Below are 22,594 nucleotides of genomic sequence, written 5' to 3'. Positions count from 1 at the left end.
TTTTGGTTATGTTCAATGTTTCTCACCTTCCTGAGCACCCAGAATTGCATTACTTATCAATTGAGCCTTGATGGAGCTGAGCTCCATCTACTGACTAGAACCTTTTTCTAAGAACTCCACATATATTCAGCAGACCCATGCCAAAAGAGCCAATTTGTTCCAAAAAGATAAGTCACGTGCATCAGGCAGCAGTAAAGGTCTTGGTAACTACTGGTCTCCCCCATTTTGGCAGTGTTTGTGTAGAGCGCCTTTGCATTCATGCCAGCTGTCTCTCCCAGCTCATGTATTCAGTACAGTACTACAGCAACTCTGCATTTACATTCAAACCACAACTGAACTGAGACTTGCTTACCACAGGCTAAACGCCTCCTTGTTCAACAGAAGCCAGCAAACACTGGGGGCTCTTAACTCACTGATAAACACGCAGCATTATGCCTTATCGTGGATAACAGAAAACTTTGCAATTCCATCTTCCCTTCTGCCTCCAGAGCTATCTCAGCGAGGGGCAGATTAGTTATGAACGAGTGCGGTATAGCTCCCCTTACCTGCTTCTGGTGTACGGCTAGCTGCCTCCCATTCGGGTCAAGCTCTTCCTGCTCCCGAGAGTTGCTGACAACACCACTGGACTGCGCACACAATTGGTTTGCGGAGGGACTGGGAAAAGAAAAGAGTTGCTCTTCCGACCATAAACTCTAATTTTGTATCGTCAATTAAACAAAAACAGTGAATACAGAACTCAGAAAGTAAGTTTTACTTCTTTTTAGGTTTGAGAGTGCTCTGCTGTCCTGGCTGATCCTGTGGCAAGTCTGCCCACATTCAATATTAAAATAAGAAGTAGTGATGTACGCTGATTACTACAGCAGGTAGATTGTCCAGTCCTCATTTTAATGGTCTCTTCTTGATGTCAATAACAGATGTACTCCTGTTAGAGGGAATCAGAACTCAGTGCTCACATCTTTAGGACTTCTATCAGTACATCAGAACATCAGGGTGGAAATACGTACAGATTCTTCACTGCGCCAACTGTAGATCTGCAGGCTCTCAAAACAAACTTAGCAATGTAAATTCAACGTCTCAGATACAACACCCTCCTCTGAAACCTTATAAAAATACCAGTGCAACATAGAGCCATTTTACAAAACAATTATCTTTATAGAAAGGTATTTTAGTGGTAAATGCTGAGGTAAATAATAAAAACAGACCCAACAGAGGGCAAGACCAGTGTTATGGAGAACTCCGGATGAAATGTGGCCAAAAGCCTGTTTTATAAAAGCTAATATTTACCTACCAGTTATGATCCCTGGTAAGGTGCTTATTGCTGTAATACTTCAAAATTAGTCTTCAGTTTACAAATTGAAAAATATACGAAATTAGATCTGTATGAATGTTAGGTATTAGCTGTCACAAATTTTAAAAGGCATTGTACCAAGTTTTCTTAATTGTTTACTAACCAATTGGATTGTAGCAGGTAAATAAACTACAGCATACATTTTACCTGACACCATGCATCAAAATCACCATAAAAACTAAGTTTATCAAAGTCCAACTCCACAAGGAAAACATGAAAAAGTGCAAATTATGTACCCAGTATTTCTGTCACAGCTGTTTTTTCTTAATATGGCATGAAAAAGGTTTACAGCATATATTAAGAAAATTCTTACAAGTGTTCACCTCAATGCTTATATATACAACATTTTGCTCAAAGTGCTCACTATATGAAAAAAACTGATTGGATAAAAATATTTAAACAGTGCTTTCTGAACGTTCAGGGAAAATTCATATAATACATCAGTCCCATTTGTTTTCCTCTTCACTCAGTGCAACGAGATGCAGAAGTCACATCAGCTTCATGAAAACTTTGCTTGCCACCGTGACAGAAAAACCTCAGTTACAGTGGCATTCTTGGTGTCCCATTGGGAGTGGGTCTTTTATTTTTTTGCATGTGGCTTTGATGTTTTCGCGATCTTACTACTTTCATTCTTACTTCAAATACTTCTTGTATGGCTTTTCGAAAACAATGGAAATTGTAGTCTATTAATCCTACGGAGACAGAAATGTTTTCCATATTAATAAAGACATTTATACAAATTAGGTAATGAAAACATTGCTTATATTCTACATTTAGTGAAATACTACACTGTCTCTCATCTCTCTGGAGGCTATAATCAGGGATTTTTCCAGGCATTTTTTAATATGCTAAGCAAAAGCACGTTTGATAAATACAAATAATTCCGTGAGCATTATAGTTTCATATTATGTCTGATATTAAATATATTTATTAGTCTTAAGAGAAAACAAATAGAAGTTCATTGGCAGATAACAAAGCCTTAACTTAATAAAGAGCTTTGGAGAAGTGCTCAGTACAAGAAAAAATAAAATCTTTCATGAAATATGGTGTCATTTTGTAAATTTCCTTTACAGAATAACTGTGATAAAAATAAGTAGCATCTAGTAATCAAAGAATATTCATTTTTTGAAAATGCATAAGCTTTGAAATGGATACTTGATAGAAATACTGCCAAGTGACAGCCAGCTATATTTCATCTTACATTGTAATTGAAAAACAACACGAGAGACATGCTGTTAGTTTACATTCATACATAATAGGCAGATAATATTGTCATGTGAGTCGGCTGAATGTGATCCCACAGAAAAGCTGTAAAGCCATATTGGTAGTCAATCGGAAGGTGCTACAATTGTGCAATACAATTTTAGAATTTTGGTACTGAGCTTATGACCTCATTCAAGGTTAAAGCCATAAGCTTTCTTAACTCAAATACTGCAGTATTTTCCACTTCAACTTCCCTAACAGGAGATGATACATATTTTAAGTGGTTTAAATCCACCATGTTACACTTTTGATTTTTTTTCAGGAATTATTTTCCCTCTCCCTAGAGTTCAGACAAAATATTATGTGGAAGTCATCAGGCACCAACAGCTGATCTGCATTAACTACCAAAACTGTACAGTTAAAGAGTACAGGCTACAGCACTAAGTGTCCCAAACTATGTAGACACAACAACCTGAGAGTTGTGGACAAACCCTAATGGCTGTTTATTCAACATGGTGTCTTTTCTGAAACAGTGTTTTTGGTAGGTATGTCAAAGTAACACTTCTTATGCTTACAGGAAAAAAAAAAGGTGACCACATCTAACATTCATTAGATAATAAAGGCGGTATGAGTATTAAAGAAAATTCAACAAGTTCTATAAAATAAAAGCTAAACAGCCTGTCAAACAGCCCAGCAGACGTAATGGTATGAGTACTGCATTCACAAATACACCAACTGGTGAATTACATATCACAAGATGGGGACACAAGCCCAGATGATGGCTCATTCTTACACTGCTCAGTTCTGGTCTCAGGGCATTTCACCAAGACCAATAACTCGGTGAACATCATGCCGGCGAGCAGAGCGATCGTGATCTAAGGTTTCAGTATCAACCTTGACCGGACTCAGAGAGATAACTTTATGCACTTTAACTGCAAAATATGAAAGCCACCTAGTTCCCAAACATGCAGCTTTTCAAAAACCTCCTTTCAGAGATGAGAAAAGCAAGAACATATTTCTTTCTATCAGCCAGTTTCAATAATTTTCCTTTAGTTATGGCACGCAAGCTGTTCCAAATGAGTATGCTGGCGCCAACAGGTACAACTCAATGTTAGCCAAGATAAACTGACACATTCTACTGTTGCAGATGGAAGCTTTACTGTACTGGATGTAAACTTTCATATGCTTTCATATCAGAAAGTTGTCAAATACATTTATGATTTCATCTTATTTTAATGCCAGTACAAATACCTCATGCCTTTAAACACGTTATGTAAGCTCTATCAAGCTGTACTTACCTTTAATATTTGTGGTACAGCTAAAGACTTATCAGCTAATGACAACCACTGTTATTCATTAACTCGCTAATACAAGGGAAAAGTAATGCAATACTAGAAAAGGGAAAAATACCTTTTCTCTCAAAGCTTTCTTCTCTGACAAAACAAACAAGAGCAAGGAATTTTGTCACTTCTTTTAAATAAAGGACAGTTGTATTGTTCAGTTTTATGATTGCCATTGATTCTTTGTCATAAGGAGTTCCAGTGCCATCATCTTTAAGCCTATAGGGCAATATTCAAACAAACAAACAAACAAACAAGAAAAGATAGGCCATCAGATGAGCTAACAAAAGCACTCCCACATTGGTTCTTTCAACAGATAATCTCAAACTTTATGAAATTTTTATTATAACCTTTCAGAGACTCTTCTCCAAACTACACAATACATAAACTAAGAAGACATGAGATTAAATCATTCATCCAATCAAACACCAAACCTTAGATCTAGAGCTAGAAATCAGATTGATTGATTGCAAGTACCTGAACTGGAGCCTTATTTGTACCTCTATTAGTTGCCAACCATTTAATACAAGGTTGTCTGTTTTCTTTTAATCAATGCACTATGTTATGACTTTATCTAAACATGTGAACCAGTAGGTCTGTACTGATAACTCCAAATCTAGTAACCTTGCTTGAGCAGTGGCAGCTGACTTACAGTTTGAGCCATCATGAGACTTTCCTCATGAGATGTTGGCTTTTGCAACGTCAAATCATGAAAAGAAACAGATGATGTGCCGTGATGATTACTGTATTAGTTTTATACCCTGTAATTTTACCCTCATTCCTGAATGCACACACAGATCTTATCAAATGGGTAGTTATCACCACCACCCCAGAACAATTAGTATCAATAATATATTAAGGTAGCAAGTTCCACAGATACTCCGGGAACAGAGCAGAAGAAATTAATTGTAATATCATGTCTTTATAGCTAAAAAATCCACAGCAAGCAGATTTCTGGTGATAAATGCTAAATGGTTACACAAAGACAGCGGCAGAGTGACATTTTGCGAAGAGAGAGCCCACAAGTGTTGTTGTACAGATAATAATTTTTGAACTACACAGCAGCATCTTTCTCTGTACAAAAAAATTGCCACAGAATCAGCATCCTTTATGGTATATTTCTATAAAACACATGTTCTTGTACAGTTACTGGTGACCAACTCAAAAATCTGAAACATACAGCAGAATGTGCAACCGTAAGAAATTTTAGAAAGATATTCCACAATTTGTTGTTCTTTTGAAGTTCTAGTGCTTAGTGCACATCTACACTAGGATACTCCCTTGTTATCTTCTCCAAGAGTGCAAGAAGTCTACCAATGGGTAAGAATGCAAGGCTACCAAAGACTGCCAACACTCTAAGCATGCTGCGGTTTAGCCGCCAAGTCCATGCATCTTAATGCACTAATTTTTCATGTGCCCCTGCCTTTCCCAGGAATAGCTGGCATTACATTTCGCCAAGGGCCAAGCCATTTAAAACAAAACTTGGAAGAAGTACATGCTACCCCAGTTGCTAATGTAGAAGGAGAGGAAACTGAAAAAAAAAAAAACCCCAACCCACAAAGGTCATGTAGACAAAAGAGGACTAACAGAGAACTGAAGCAAGAGTGAAGCAGCTCTTTAAGGCCAGCAGAGGCCACTAGCTATTAAACATTTTAAATATGGGCCCACTTTCTTTTTTTTTTTTTTTCCTAAATGGGAGGCATCCTTCAGTTGTATTCGTCCCTGGGGAACAAAAAAAGTTAATGTTAATGTTTCCTTTTATTTTAGGTTGGTTACTTTCCACTCCTTCCTCCACATAAAATTATTAGCACAGAAAGAGGAAGGTGTTCACAAAAGAGGCTGGGCAGGGAACAGTGCTTGTCGCTGGCAGGGGATCTGTATCTGAGGCCTGCCATTCCCGCCTCCTCTCCCGTCCTGACAAATTACACATTCTCATTATTGTTTATACCCACATCATTTTAATTTTGAGGCCACTCAGATTCTAGGTACACAGTTTTATGAAAAACATCAACAATTTACTTACCCATATATACAAGAAATGTCAATCACAACATCTATCATATCACAGCAGAGCTCGTAAGTTTGCATATCCACTGGAGTACTGTCCGTTGCAATATAGATCTTACTGACTACATCAAATAAAAATGCTTTTTCAATCCCGGAATTCTATTTAAGAAAAAAAGAAAGAAAAATAAAATGGAAGCCATATCTTCAAATAAATACTGAGCTTTTTTTTTCCCCTATTTGCCTGTTATACAAAAAGCTAGGCTGAAGAAGTGGAACTTAAAACTGCAATCAACCTCATTTTGAAAGAACTGTACATACAGCACTGCCATATTTGTAGCAAACCATGATGCTCACAGACCTTCCAACAGTTTCTGTCTCTGAGCAGCCATAATGCCAAGTTACGCTCCCAAACCTCCCCTCTCTGCAAAACAACTGGAGAAATTACATTTATTTTCAGTGGCGGGGCGGGGGGGGGGGGGTGTCCTCCAAGATCAAGGTTTTGGGTTTTCGGTTGTAACAACAGATGTAAACAGAGAGCTGTAATTTAAAGTTGTTCTAGCTGGACACGTGAGAAGGTAGAAAGAAGGAAAGTAAAAAGTTGATGGACAAAGGCGGCAGTAGTGTTCAGGAACTAATTTCTCAAGGCAATTGAGAAATTGTCTCACAGGGATCTGTAGCTGTTTTACTGTCTGGTTCCTTAGAACATCTTTTAGGATCACAGGAGAAAGACCAGTATTTTGATGGTGCTCTTTCAGTTTTCATGTAGCATTGGTGGTTAAAGCCACGTTTATAATGCTAAGGCTTGCTAATGTGATGACAGCTATGTTCCTCTCATCCTGCCAAGCTGATTAAGACTCTCTCCATGCTGGAGATGTATCATATTCACAGCTCTGCGAGGCTAGCCAGGAATGCTAGCTCATACTCTTTGGGTAGATAAGTAAACTGCCATAAGCTTCTACTTCCTGGGAAAAAAAAAAAAGAAAAAAAAAAAAGAGGAAAAAAATGTGTACTGTTTAACTGAAAACAGTAAGTCTGCTTGCTGATATCAAGGAGTTGCACCTGGACAGCTGTCCCAGCATGAACACAAAGGGCAATTTCCCAGCATTGCTAAAGCTCAAACTATGAAATATGCTTCAGAATCCACCTATATAAAGAAGAGAAGCAACTTTCTCCCATCAAACCAAATTTTCTACATATACGGGCTTCCCTTTTTAAGATCGTTTGGGAATGCTGCCACAGCAGTTTTGTAACTACCGAAAAAAACACACTGAAAACCCCTCACTAGTTTTAATAGCTTCAGCTTCCTTTGTAGTTACAGAACTTTTCCTCCTTCTTCTTCTTCTTCTTCCTTAAGTCAACTATTTAACACACAGTTAAGAGACTAAAGTGACCCTCCCAGTTTCCAAATTTCCCAAAATAGGTAGAAAAATGTCAACCCTAGGTATGTTATTTAACAATGGCCAGCAATATTTTGGGCATTTTCTTTTTAAAGAGGCTTGGAACTTGATGATCCCTTCCACCTCTAACCATTCTATGATTCTATGAATTCTGCCACCATTGCACATGCAACTAAGGCTGGAAATACCCATCAATAATAAAAGAGTATAGAGGTGAATTTCTTGCATTTCATTACAGAAAAGACTCTGTGAGTGCCACATTTCAGTAATTCATTAATAAAAAATATTCAAAACAAAGTATACACTGTGGATACCTTAGGTACATCAGCTAAAGCACACAATGTACATGGAGAGTCCCAGAGAACTGGGTTTTTTCAGCCTGAAGAAGAGAAGGCTCATTGCTATCTACAAATATTTAACGTAAGGGTGCACAGAAGACAGAGCCAAACTCTTCTCAGAGCTACAGTGTTGAAGGACAAGAGGCAAAAGGCACAAGCTAGAATTCTGACTTGATACAAGCAAAAAAAAAAAAAAATAGCATGAGAATGATGAAGCACTGGGAGCATGCTGACCTGAGAGGTTATAGAGTTTCCATTCTTGGATATATACAAAGCCGGACTGGACCAAGCCATGAGCAACCTGCTCTAACCAGCCTGACTCTGAGCAGGAGCCGACCTCTAAAAGATACCTTTCAGCCTACATGGATCTATGAGCCTACGTTCTTTGAGCACTAAGAACAAACACGTATGCATATTTATGTTGGTTATTCTGGCCACATGGGATAGTTCTGCAATTTTAATTTTTAAATAATAATTCTGACAGCTCTTCACATACTTCAACAGCTGCTGTCAAATAACATTAATCAGAAGATTCACCTGTAAATATCACAGAATCGTAGGGCTGGAAGGGACCTCTGGAGATCATCTAGTCCAACCCTCTGACAGAGTAGGGTCACCTAGAGCAGGTTGCATCACATACGTATATTGCCATAATTCACTGCCAAAGTACTATTTGAAAATAAAAATAATTTTAGATAAAAGAAGCTGGAACTCGAGCCCTGTAGTGTACTCATGAGAAGTCGATTATAAAATTTTGTATTATATAAAGATAGACATAGTGATAATTTCAGCTGTACAGGTAAGATGTACCTTAAATTATTAAAATGCCAGTGACAATATAATAACATTTAACAACGGTAAGTGATTTTTCCATCTCCGAACTCTGGCTGCTGCAGCCTGCCTGTACGTGCAGTTTAAAAGGTTTTCTTGAGATGTTGCCATGCCAGCAGTTATGCCTGCTGGTAAGGGCAGAACTTGGTGTCTTTAACTTAAACCTTGCTCTTTTTCAGTTGGAACTAATACATCCTGGTAGGACCTGCTGAGAAGCTGGCATGTATTTGCTTCTGCTGAACCTTGTACGGTGACAGAAACCTTGGTGAAAGGGTAGGATGGACTGCCAGGAGTAGTAAGGACTAAATTGTACTCACATGACTTCGCATATTTCATTTGCCAGGGTTTTTAGTACAACTTTAACTGAAAGAGCAAAGGATGTGCCAGAACGTGTATGAGAAAATTGCTCAAGGAAAAAAAAATACCAGTACAAACAATAATTACAAGTCATAAAAAAATCAGGAAACAGTGAATAAAAAAATACTATTCAAAGAGACATTATATCATTAACGCTCAGTCAGGGAAAATGATAATAAGAAATCAACTGTTTCTGTTACTAGAGCAGGAGGGTTCCTTATTAGAGAAACAAAGGCCAACAGCTGCCTTATGCAACTGAATGAAATGCTGCTATTGATGTCAATGACAGCAGGGCCAGAATAAGCAATAGTCATCTCTGACACAACCCTACGGTCTGGAAAGAAGATGTTAGCATTTTGGATAGGTAAAAACCATGAGGTTGTTGAAATTCAAATCATGTTTCTGAACTATACTGGGCTTGAGAGAGTAAAAGGCAGTTTCTGTTCTTTAAATGGATTGGGCTCAATAAAACTGGTAGAATTACTCCAATTCCTAGGTTAGGTAAATGGGCCTATCTTCTTCCTTCTTGAAAGTATGAGAAGTAAGCCAAAATTTGTCCCTAAAAAAGTAATTTTTAAAAGAACTTACCAGTCACTTACAGTTAGGGATGAATTTTGGACAGTTATTTAAACAGGACTTGTGGCAAACCGCAGATTTAGTGACTGAATTTTAAATACAACGTTTGAATTTACAGATTATGAAATTTAAAGCATTAAATAAACAAAACTGCACTTAATTTTATTTTTACCATGATAACTCATTGTTTGTTTTTAACATCTACTTTTTAATATCCCTCAAAAAAAAAACCAGCAACCCTAAAATTAAAATTCCTGTGTCACACAACTTGATTGCTTGGTAAGGCCACAGTAATTGAAAAAAAGACATCCTTCTATATGAAACTGATAGAGTGTTAGGTAACATTTACATGGGTTTTGAATGCCAAACCAACTGTTATCTTATGCTTTACAAGCAGTTACATTAAAGAATGTAGAAGCAGTATTATCACACTGGTGGTTCCTCAAACGTACAAGCTAATGCACTGTGGCACTATAAAGTCAGGCAAAAACCTGCTGTGAACTTAAGAATGATCACAGATCTATTTTTGTAATCATCAGCTTTTCATCTCGGAAGTCTTCATGGCATAATGAAAGCAAATCCTCATGAATATTGCTGCAAAACCCAAACTAGAACACCAGTACACCCACACTTTGATATCCAGCACACTGGCTTCCTGAGGTAAAGCATGACCAAAATCTATGTCAAGATTTGTTATCACTAAGTTGTTAAAGTAAAAAGGCAGCCGCTAACTAATTGTATGCTGGAGAATGATGTTTAGTCTTCCTGTGGTTGCAAATAGATTCATTCCGAGTCTTCTGTCTACAGATAGAAGATACTCATAAAAACAGACAGCAAGCATGCTAAGGACATAGTGATATAGCTACGCCATGCTCTAGGTCATAAACAAACTGGATTTTGCTCTATTCGGAGATAAAAAACAGTCTGAGACTGCTTCCCCTACCAAATAGGGGAAATAGGCTCTCTCTCACTTTTTTTGGACTTCCCATTCGTTTGAAAGACTTGTTCTTCCTTACAAATTACATTTGATATTCTAGATATTATTGGAGCTGCCTTCTGGGTGTTCCAGACACACAAGTAACTATCATCAGTCATTCAGGAAGCAGCTCGTGCTCGATTCATCTGGTTTGGCAGAAATTCTTCACCAACTCCAAACACTGAGGAGACCTCGTACAGAGCTCTGACTCGCAATATGAGCGACTGGGGTGACTCTGGCATGAGGGCTATCATTGAGACAGCTTTCTCTTTAAGACTGTGTAGCATATTCCACATCCAATTGCTCCAGAACTGTTGTCATCACTCCTCCATTACGTTCCTGTCCTAAGTGGATGATAACTGGCATGTGGTCCAGCTATTTTGGTAGAAACATATCTTTTTAACAAACCGTTCGTTACGAAATAGCATCATTTGTTGCCTAATAGTAAGAAAATGAGTTGCAGAAAAACCTTCCTGTAATCCTAGCACTCTCTTTCAGCAACACATCTAACTTTTTTCTCTCTCCATTTTCACACCCTACACTGAGAAACTGTGAAGCCTAATTTTATCTTACAGGCTGTTGAATGATACTAAATAATTTCATTACTTCAAAATCACAAAAAGGCACAAGAAAATTCCTTGCTTAGAAATTGAAGCTTGACAAATTAATGCTAGATGCAAGGTGCAAAATTAGAATACTATGAGAAAGGGTGCAGTTTCAGGAGCCACTATGACCTAACTTCACCACCACCAAAACAGGGAGTTCCTCCTTTTCACAACCTACTCACTGTGTCCCCCTCTACTCATGGCCCCATGTTCCCATCTTGTGTCAAAACAGGAGCATGTTGGACTCCCCCATGACCTGCTTTTAACTAAATTAAACAGTGCATTAGTATGTGTCATAGTGATTCCTCCATAGTGAGGGAACAGGTCAGTGTCAGAACCATTACAAAGGAGAGGAAGGGACCACACATATAGGAACAGTGGAGAAGGCAAGTACCTCCACAGTGATAACAAGCCACTAGATATATGAAGCTTTCTAACTGCCCTTGGGAGTAATTATGGAAGCTGTGAAAGTTATGATGGACTCTACCTCTAAAAATTTCAAGACGAGAAGATTTTCTTAAGCGGGTTAAACTTCGATACAAAATAGAATTAATTCTAGGAAGCACTATAGACAGCTCTACATAAGAGGTCAGACTAGACGTTCCTTTAATTCCCATTAATTTACACAAATTTTAAGTACTACTTAAACAAATGCATGCAGCGCAGACCTTTGCAACACTCAGATTAATGTATGAGCAGAAAAGGGATGGCTGCTAACCCACTTTATGCAATTCAGGAAATATGGTGAGTATCTCAGCAGCTCAGCAATACTGTTTAATAGACAGGGAGGTGAGGCCAAGCAATGCATGTGGGTGTACTTCAACTAAGTTTTGGTAATTTCTCTTGAGAGTTCACGTTGTTCATAATCTCTCAGAAGACAGAGAACAGAGTATCTGAACATGCATGCTGGACACAGCCAGATCTACAGACAAAGTATTTAACAAATACTTACTGAAATAAAGATGTTAAGCAGGTTTTCCAGTGTTGGGAGCTGTGGAATCAGTTTCTGTACCACTTTGCTAAATGCTTCAAATATAGAATGATCATATATGCTTGTCAGATAAAAGCTGGAAAAAAACGTCACCACATTTTCCTTTTAGCCACATACTGTGAACATGATGCACCTTTCATAATATGAGTGAAATGAAATATTGTCAAACAGCAAGTGCCTACACTTATGCAATTACCCCTTGTGATCAAAAATCACACGTTACAATCGAAGCCTAGGGCTTCATCTCCACAAAAAAAACCCCTAGACACTGCAAACTAGACCTCAATGTAGAACTTCGGATGCAACTCCCACCTTGGTATTCTTATGAAAATATTTTTCAAATTGCAGGAGAGGAACATTACTGAGTACGTCTGTTGTGATCTACTTTTGGAAAGCTGCAGACCTATTTATCAATGCAACAATGCAGTCAATTTGCTAAGAGCTCAAAAGAGCTGGCATTTTCACAGAGCAGGTGTCTCTTTTTAGTGTATTTGTACTTGGCTTAAAGTGCTAAGAAAGACATGAAACTTGATGTCCTCTAGTTCCCAGTCTGCAGAAGTTCACTGTTTTTCATTATCTGCTAGAATAATCTGCTTTATCAGCAGACATAAGGCAAAGATACAACACTCGTCTTCCCAAGTGGTTCCAAGCAGGCTGCAGCAGTGAGGACTAGTGATTGGGAAGGGACTGTGAGGCAGAGAGGTTTCAAAGAATGCAAAAGTGATGTAGGTGGCATATACATTCTACTGGCTGGAGTTCTACTGGTTGCTGCCACTGTCCAAGCAACTTATTTGAAGACAGCAGCTGCAGCAAAAACTGGCAGGACTCTGGAGTATTTGTTATCTGTTTTTAAGTACATCTCCTCTCCATCTTTCCCTCCAAGACAGCAATCAGAAATAAGATATTTTGTTTGGCTCAGGTTGAATGCAATGTCTCCGATTATCTTTTTCCTTCATATATCAAAAGCTTGTTGTCTGCTACTTCAAGAGAACAGAAAATGGTAACTTGTCAAATAAGCTGCTCTCCTCTTTAGGATTTACTGCACAGCAGCTTTTCTCACCTGAGGTGAATCTTCTCCAATCCAGCATCTGCAAGGTCATCATTTGCCCTCTGGTGAATATCTCTTTGTGTTTCAATCTTGTGATCATCAGATAAACCATCCACTTTATGGATAAAGATTTCAAAGTTGATATCCGGGTTCACTTTATAGGCTCTGGTCACAGTAAGATGCAGCCGAGCTAATGCTTCCATATAGTCATCCTAATGAAGGAAAAAGAAAAGCTATAACTGTAGGAAAGTTCTTAAAAAAATATATAAAATCTTATGCTACTTACTTTTAGATAATGCTAAAGTTCAAGAAGAGCTTAATTTTTTTTATTTCTTACAAGTAGAAGCCTGAGACTACAACCAGCGTGTGCACCAATCTCACACTGTCAGCACTTAGGAATCTGAGATGTTAAAGCAAATTAGTTAACTTCTGAACATACCGCAGAGAGAGATTAAAAAATAACCAAGCAGTTCTTCAAGTTTTAATGACCTTCTTTTAATGTGTGTCTGTGATGTAAGTGATGTCATTTATTTGCTTTCAAAAAATCTATGCTTTACAATCCATTTGTCTGTTGATGAAGAAAGAAAACAAAAAGATAGCTTAAACCTCCTTTTTTTACCTGAGAATCAATAACAAATATCAGTGCTCCAGTGCCTCTGAAAATCATCTCATAGTCAAACGTAGGGTCAAAAAAGTCAATTTGGCCAGGAAAATCCCATATCTGAAAGTTCACAAAGGAGCTGTTGGAAACATCCTCTCTGCATATCTTGTTGGTGCTCTCCAGAAAGAGAGTCTCATTCGGCGACATTTTGTGAAAGACAACTTTCTGAATGGAAGACTTTCCACTTCTTCTCAATCCCATGAGCAGGATTCTTGGCTTAACTTCAGTACTGAAGGGATCATTGAAATCCAAAACTGAATAAAATCACACAAGAAGAACATTAATAAACTATGGCAATATAATCAGTAACTGCCAGATAACAAGCATTTGACATAAATTTTCATGACATTTTTACTTGGATATATGTAAATGTTACCAATTTTTAAGCTTAGGGAGCAGTACTACAGGCATTTTAACTTGAATTTTTGCCCCTTAGGCTATACTATCAGAAAACCTACTTCTCATTTGTAAGACAGTTTGTGTGTGAAAAACATATTGTCACATACAGACATCCTAAAATACCTAATTTTACTCTAATTAACACTATGCCACACATACATTCTAACCCAACTTTAAAAGAATATCACCTGGAAACAAATACCCTTGTCACCCGCTAGCTACATCACACTGCTGAAAGAAAGGAGTAGGTTTGTATTAGTTACATCTGTGTGATCTTCCTAAGGCAACACGAGGGCTTCCTTCCTCTTAAATAAGGACATAAATAAAAAAAAAAAAAAAATCACACATCCTAGGAGCTATAGGAAGAGGACAACTCAGCAGTCACACAGTTCCTCTATGGCAGGACTTACAACACAGTACTGAGCTCACGAGGAGTCCTTTTCTAAGGTGGTTAGGATTTCATCTGCTATCGAATAGTTTGTGTTACAATCTGTAAAAGTTTGTTATCCAAGAAATAAGATTACAACATATCCCCCGCCTATTTGCAAAACAAAGGCCTGGGAACACAGTGATTTCATTGTGTTACCCACCCCAGTTTGAAACTGGTACCACTAAACCAGAACATTTTCTAGTGATGATGCACTTATATTAGCATAAAGGTAGTTACAGGAGTAAACTATACTGTTATACCTGTGAACACATGAGCGTATAGCTATCCACACCTGTAAGCACACCAACTTAAGTTTCAGGATCTCCAATCAAACAGCTACAACAGTCTCAATTGCTTCATTTAGTTGGCCTGTAACATTGAAATGTCCAAGCTGAAGATGGTACTGCACATAGATACAAAAAGCTTTCAAACGCCTCTGTGATATCCTGTCTGCAGCATCAAACACAAGCAATGCAAAAAACCAAGTTGTCAATGCTAAATCCACAGAGCTCACAGCACAGTCATCACGTTTAAAATACTGATCAGCCAACAGGCTAAACGCACTAGCTGTCAGGCAGACCTCCTCCCATCCACTGCAGTATAGGCTATTCAACATTATTCAGAGCACAACATAATTGCCTTTCTTTGTCTTTTTCTGCTGGGATAAATTTTGAATTGCAGAAAATCAGCACATATTTGTTCATACGCATCCTTCCTGCATCTCCCTGCATGCTTTAAGTGATCAGCTTTACCCCTGAAGTATGAAAATCCAAAGCAAGAAACCTCAGCAACAACAACTCAAACCTGTCAATTTATTATATGGCTTTGTGTGCTAAAAAATTGAAAGCTTGAAGGAATCGTTTGCCTTGGAGCATGTTTTGCACCCAGGGGTGGTGATTGCATCCATCCTCCTGTGTTCCTCAAGCCTCACTCACAACTTTCAAGAACACAACAGCAGGATGTGCCTGCCAGGAGGGCACAGAACCTTGTTCAAGTCTGTCTGTGCCTCCTGAGCTTCGGTTACCCAGAATTAGGGCTTCTCAACTGAAGGTCTTGCGGCGTTAGCACAGAACATCCCTTGGCACCATCTACTGGCTTGTGAGTGGCTACGCCACTCAGTGTGGGACCGTGTCAACACAGTGACTGACAGGCATTGAAAACTCATTTTTGGTGGGATCCTAGCCATTTTAAATACATTTGAAAGGCCTTGACAGGTATTACCACTTACTGCGCTCTCGTGAATTATCACACATGAAACACTGCCAAGCTGCAGCAGGGCACAGCTGAAACTCCTTCAAGCAGAATAGCAACAGGTAACTCCATAAGAATCTCATCTTCCTAATGCAGCAATGGCCAACTTCTGCTGACCCACGGACAACAAATTTAGGAATTAATGAAGTGCAGTCAACATGCTGCTTTACTCTTCCTGTCAACCTGAACAGTGATAGTACCCTCCTGTGGCTGCAATAAACGTGTACCTACAATACTTGACAGCTATAGAGGAATAATAAACATCTGCTCTAGGAGGATGTACCAGTATTTTTTTGGGTACAGTCTTGTCAATAAAGCAAACCAAAGGTACAGGATTTAACAGGGTTTCCTCCACCCCATTCTCGTCTTTAACACGTGAATTTTCCACAGCTGCCAAACGTATAGTCACAATTTCATTAGTGTGCACATATCCATACATCATACAATTTGCATTTCGGCCATCAAAAGGGAAAATAATTTATTCAAAGCTTTACAAGAACTAGTTTGAATAAAATACTTTTTATAAAGACATATAAAGAACAGTCTTCTCGTTGAGGCTTTACGGCATGTTTCAGAAGATTTAAAAAAAAAAATCCCATTTGCTCTGTACGCAACAGAACTTACGAAGTCTAATTTGCTACGGATGTGTACTTTGTGTCCCCTTCCTCTCCCCACCACAATAACACCAACTTCCCCCTGTATGTCTTATGACATATCCTCCAAATAACAGATATGACATGCTGTGGCTGATCTGTAGCTCAACACATGCCGGTTGGCTAGACCTTACCCATGTGTACGCCAGTTTGCCAGCTGCTGCCTCGGAGAATGCACACATCTGCTTGCCTGTCCCTCTGAAGACACTTTCATTTGGTCTCTCCACTCTTCTGAATGCCAGTTTTCATCAAACTTGTATAAACTTAATAATCTTTGAGACATCCTTCATTTGAATTTGGTTAAATGTAGACAGCAGTTTCCAAAGTTCTGACCGGTGATGAGACAACCAGAAGACAGGCTACCTACCCACCTTTTCTTTAAGAAATAGGCTAAAAACTCACATGTATCTAAAAAAAAAAAATTTTAAATAACTTGTGGGTTTACATAGTTTACATTATTCCAGGCTGTTAGATTTTTATGGACTATAATACTTACTAGAAAGAAATTGCTTTATATTAAAGCCATACTAAAAAAAAAAATACAGTTGCAAGTGCAGAGTTACCGATGAGAAGAATGAACACCAGCTCTTCTGCTAGTAAGACTGTTACTTAGCTTTTGAAATCCTGCCAGTTCAAAGACAGATAAATGTAAATGAGTATCATCTAAACCTGACTAGATAGCAAGGCTGCTATGGCACTTTCCTCTGAGAGAGAGTTAAGAGATTACCTTATATGTAAAGGAATTGGACGATGCGCTGCCTGCCCACATTCCTTTGCAGAGTACATGACAACTCCTCCTTTAATTTGCCACAGAAATGCCAGTAGATGTATCACTGCAACTTCCCAGACTAGGTTACTGAGTGAGATCATAATATGCCTAAGAGAAACACTAAACTTTTCTCTATTCTGTAATGGGAAAGATAATTTTCCCTATTGTGAGTAGGGAAAATTCAATCATTTTTGCAAAGAGTGAATGTTATAAAACGGCAGTTTCTAATGTCTATCAACAGTCCTTCATAGTTCAACTTTTCTAAGCAGCCATAAAGAACAGAAGTCACGCTGGTTAGAGGCCACATCCTTTGAACTATTCACAAGTCAAACTTAACAAACTCAAAAGCTCAAACTCAAACTCTCCCGAGAGAAGCACTCAATTCCTTACAAAATTTCTTTAATTGCAGTTGTGTCTTTGCTTATGGAGTGCTATTTGCGTGCGTTGCAACATGCAAAAGAACATTAACTCCTCCTTTCTGAGGAGTTAATTGGTAACTGCACACAGTAGTCCTGACCTGTCTCACTAGGATGCACAGTACACAAACAGATATTGTAATACCTCCTTCACGCTACTAGCGATATTCATTGACAACCAAAATAGTTTTTGAAGCCCATCCTGAATTCCACATCAGTTGCAATTAATTGTCAAAGCAAGTGACTGTCAGTGCTTCACAGGCATATGCAACAGGGATGCCATGTTGGAAGGTGTATTTGTAGATCTCACCAATATTCAAAGATCCAAATAAAGCACTGCATTTCATCTGCTCAAGTGATGTCAAGCCAAAAGAAATTATTTGGCTCATGTTACCATCTGTAAGGTAACAAGCCTCTGAGTCTAGTTTTAAACTAATACAGCTAATCTTTTTTGACCACTAATGCAATTACATTATTTTAAAGTTTTAACTTTTTTTGTGTAAAGAAGAAATAGCAGTCCCAAACTTTCCACTCATGTACCTTCAAGCCCACTGACTTCGTAGCATTTCCAGTACTACTGTGACTGTGGTATTTGCAGCACTTTGGAGTACTGTCAAGACAAGAGCCTTACAAAACACATACAATGAACTTCTTCACTGGTAACAGATGGCCCGAGCCTAAAGAGTTAACAGAAAAAGCGTACATGCAATCAGGAAAGCTGTTCAGCTACTGTGAGTTCATAAACATTGCAGAAATGCCTGGTGGAAGGAAATTCTTGTGGCTAAAGAAAAGACTCAGAACCAGAAGACCTGGTTCCACTCCGCCACGAGTGCGGCACTCTGCAATCATATGTCTTAAAGCTACTTCCTTGGACACTCTGCCGACTGCTTCCCCACTTCTAAATACTTTTTAATTGCATATATCAAAAATATGACTAGGCTTTATGTAAACTAAGTGCCTTAAAGGTCTCTGAATATGATCCTATGCGCAGAGTAAAAAGATTAAGAAGAGGACAAGAGCCGTGGTTTCAGCATTCAGGCTGAAGACAAGAAACCAGTGTGGGCTGAGAAATGACCAATATGAAGTTTTGAAATCTCCTGTATGCCTACAAGCAGAAGTTAAGCTTTTACTTTTAAGCCTGGCTTCTTCCTTCACTTTCAACACACATGTATTGAAGCTGTTCTCCTTATATTGCCCTTTCCATTCTTTCTTTGTAGAAAAGTGGAGGCTGTGACACTGAATTTTGGACTATTTACTGTACAGGTCCAGGAAGAGTGAGGAGAAAAACTGGGAAAAGAAAAACCCCTTGCCCTGCAGCCCAGTGTTAAATACACAAAACACAGACCCAAATCCCAAGCCCCTTCATGACAGATGCTCTATGCCTCCTTTTGCGGAGACTTCAGAATGGAACAGAAAGACAGGGCCGTTAAAATGGACCCTTGTTTTAACCCTGCGTAAAAAAGGTCCCTGCATGGACTGCCTTCTCCTGCTATTCAGGATGCAAAGGTTTGTTTCTGTTAAGTACAATATTTTGTTGTCAGTACGAAGAAGCAATTTAAATTAGCAGTCTAACAAAGTTCCTATTGAAAAATATCCAAATAAATTCCTCTGAGGACAGAACACGGATTACTTTTCTACAGAAAATGCTGTTAGTTTAGCACTAAAGAAATACGCTAAAATATATTCTCTTTGCATAGAAATAAAGGCAATTCTTTAGCAGTTTCAAGTAAGACTTTAATTAGTCCCAGCTACAGCTCTTACAACCTAGCATTCCCACAGACTTTAACCATGAAGGCTTATACTCAAAGCACTGACCTTCTCCCCCTCCCCAAAATTGCATTACTCGATGCGATACCTCCCATGGCAGCCTGCAGGACTGGGCCTTTAAGGAGAAGGGTTCTGCATGCTAATAATCGAAGTAGCCTTAAAACATGTGGCCTTTTATTATGCTCTATAAAAAAGCAATGCTTTTTCTCTCCCTGAGATACTGAGAGTTTTCCAAGCTCCTTTGTGAAATATGTCTCAGAAGAATGAATTCAGGCTCTGAATGAAAGCAACAGGCTCTGAGCTGGCATTGCCTCTTTTTACTGAATGAGGCTGCTTTTTCCCGGTAAGTCTGTCCTTCCTAGCATCACCATCCATACCGACACGGGTCCGCAGCGAGTAACGTGGGTCCTCATATGCAGAGACAGACGGACAAGAGACATTTAGCGGAACCTGCTGCTGCGGGGACTGACATCCACAGCTGCAGAGCAGTCCTGGACACACAGCTGCGTGTTGCCACTGCCTTTTATAGCCTGACACCCAACCCCCCCCGCCCCTTGGCACACTCAAGTCACATCGCCAGGTTGTGGCCACTAATAACTCGCACCCCAGACGCGGAAAATACTGAAAGGACGTTACCCACCACCACCACCACTCTGTCTGTACGCCTTTTGCCTCCTCCCTCTCTGCCAACCCTCCCTGCTACCTGTCAGCCCTTGCCCTCACAGCTCCCTGCTCTCTCTGGCTCCACGGTAGTGCCCAAGGAGCACCCTGTCCCCATCCCATCCCATCCCCTCCCCTCCCACGGTCACCCCCGCAGCATCCCCGCTCAGCCCAGCCTCTTACTACCCGCCCCCGGCCCCGGCGAGGCCTGCCCCCTCCCTCCAACTCCTCCGGACGCCTCGTCTCCCCCACACCGCTACCCCCGGCTCCCTTCGTGCCCAGCTCCCCCTCGCCCTGCCCCGTTCCCCGGGGAGCCATGCCTCCTCCCTGACCCACATCCCCAGGCAGCCAGGCCCGACAACCCCCCCGCCCCCGCCTCCCCCGGGCAGCCAAACCTCACCTCCCCGGCGGCGGCCCCGTCCCGCCCGCCGCCGTCCCCGCCTCACCCACGTCTCCCCACACATGGCGCCGGCCCTGCCCCGCACCTCACGCCACTGCACCCGTCGCCCCACAGCCCCCTCTGAGGCCGGTACCTGTCCCCCCCCCCGGCCCTCCGGGAGCAACCCCACGGCGGCCGTCACGCCGCTCCCCGCCGCCCGCGATGGCACTCACACGCCTCATCGCCGCCGCTCTCCGCGTCCCCGTCCGAGAAGGACTCGGCCCCGTCGGCGTAGCCCGCCAAGCCCACCATCTCCTCCTCCTCTTCCTCCTCCTCCTCCCCCTCCTCCTCCTCCGGCAGCTTCCTCGGCACCTGGCTCATGCCGGCCACGTTCCCGGCGGGGCTCCGAGGAGCCCCCTCTGTCTCCGGGCGGCCTCGGAACGCGCCTGGCCGCGGGTGCGGGCGGGGGGGGGTCCCAGGTGCCGCCCTGCCGCCGCTCCCCGCCGCCGCCGCTCCCCTCCCCCGCACGGCGCTCGGCAGAGCGCGCGGCGCAGGCTGCCGGCGGGGCGCGCACCGAGCGGGCGGGGGAGGCGGCGGCGGCGGCGTGACCCGCGTCACCTGACGCGGCCGGTCAGGGGCCGGCGGGGCCTCCGCCGCTCGCCCAGGCCCGGCCCACGCCGCTGGCGCTGCCCCGCTCACCGGCGGCCTCTAGGGCCTGCTGGCCGCCGCCTCCCACCCCGGGCCCTGCGGTCCCGCGGGCCTAGAGACACCCGTGGGACCGGCGCACAGGCAGCCTCAGGGGGGCCAGGGCGGGCGAGCGGAGTGGCGGCGGCGGCCAGGTGGAGCATGTGGAGTACTGTGTCCAGTTCTGGGCTCCCCAGTTCAAGAAGGACAGGGAACTACTGGAGGGAGTGCAGCGGAGGGCTACAAAGATGATCAAGGGACTGGAGCACCTCTCTTATGGGGAAGGGCTGAGACCTGGGTCTGTTTAGCCCGGAGAAGAGAAGACTGAGAGGGGATCTAATCAGTGCTTATAAACATCTAAAGGGCAGGTGTCAAGAGGATGGGGTCAAACTCTTCAGTGGTGCTCGGTGACAGGACAAGGGGAAATGGACACAAACTGGAACACAAGAAATTCCATGTCAATATGAGGAAAAACTTTACATTAAGGGTGTCAGAGCACTGGAACAGGCTGCCCAGAGAGGTGGTGGAGTCCCTTCCCTGGAGATACTGAAAACCCGCCTGGATGCATTCCTGTCCAGCTTGCTCTAGGTGAACCTGCTTCGGCAGGAGGTTGGACTAGATGATCTCTGAAGGTCCCTTCCAACCCCTACCATTCTGTGATTCTGTGTGCCGCTCTGTGGTGCCAAAATTAACTGCTGGTGTCTTTATTACAGGAGCTCTCCCGGCCGGCCTCAAAGTCAGTCAAGTCCTTGGCATTGCCACGACCGGAGCCCAAAATGGGACTCTCAGGGCCCTCCTGCATCACCCCCACGCACTCCTCAGCCTTCAGCAAGTGGGAGACGGTGGGACTTGGGCAGGGCCTGTGTCTGCCCCACACCACTCAGCTCATGGATCCGCCGTGGGGCCCAGATGGTGCCAGCAGTGCTCCCATAGTGGTGAAAGCCATATTAGTGAAAGGTCTGTGGAAGAGGATGGGATTTGGAAGCCCCTGACAAACCGAGGTGTGCTCAGCTGCCTGCCATTGCTTCCTCCAGACCTGCGCTGTGAATCAGACAGACCTTGTGCCCCTCAGCAAGGCCCCTTCTCAGGAGTTCCCAGCGCTGGTCTTGTTGTCCCATACCAGTTTAAGCACTGGAGCATGTGTGTTAGCCCCTGGCTGTCATCCCACGCTGCCTGCTGTGCTGACTGGCATCTGAGTTCCCAATTATCCAGCAGCACATTTTCCTCTGTTTCTCTCTTACTGCTTCTTCCTGTCCCATTCTCCCTCCTTGCACTCAGTGTAATGGTTGGACTTAAATGTTCGGAGTCTCTGTGTGTTTCCCGCAGCTGATTATTTTCCCACCTCTCTGCTGCATGGCAGTCTTCTCATCACCAGGCCTTCCAGGCTGCGCTAACCCACTCGAGATAATGGAGGCACACTTTTGTCTGGGACGGGGGGAAGAAATCCCTCTCGCATGTTCCACATCATGGCAAATCTACCAATACGCGAATTTATTGAAATGCCTTTC

The 22,594-nt window shown here is 41.8% G+C and overlaps 1 protein-coding gene across 1 annotated transcript; it reads right to left on the bottom strand.

Annotated features, from left to right (window-relative positions):
• Positions 1-728: 728 nt before the first annotated feature.
• RRAGD (Ras related GTP binding D) lies at positions 729-21,031 on the bottom strand. Its single transcript, XM_074581162.1, has 7 exons — positions 20,636-21,031; positions 13,637-13,932; positions 13,030-13,229; positions 11,931-12,045; positions 5,915-6,057; positions 3,962-4,110; positions 729-2,040 (listed from the first exon to the last, which is right to left on the bottom strand). Exons 1-7 carry the CDS (start codon positions 20,781-20,783, stop codon positions 1,889-1,891), a joined length of 1,203 nt encoding a protein of 400 aa, XP_074437263.1. The 5' UTR covers positions 20,784-21,031; the 3' UTR covers positions 729-1,888.
• Positions 21,032-22,594: the final 1,563 nt, after the last annotated feature.

This window comes from Larus michahellis, chromosome 3, assembly GCF_964199755.1.
Source record: "Larus michahellis chromosome 3, bLarMic1.1, whole genome shotgun sequence".
Lineage (NCBI taxonomy): Eukaryota > Metazoa > Chordata > Aves > Charadriiformes > Laridae > Larus > Larus michahellis.
The sequence above is the reverse complement of the archived record's forward strand: the minus strand, read 5'-3'. Positions and strand labels throughout refer to the sequence as shown.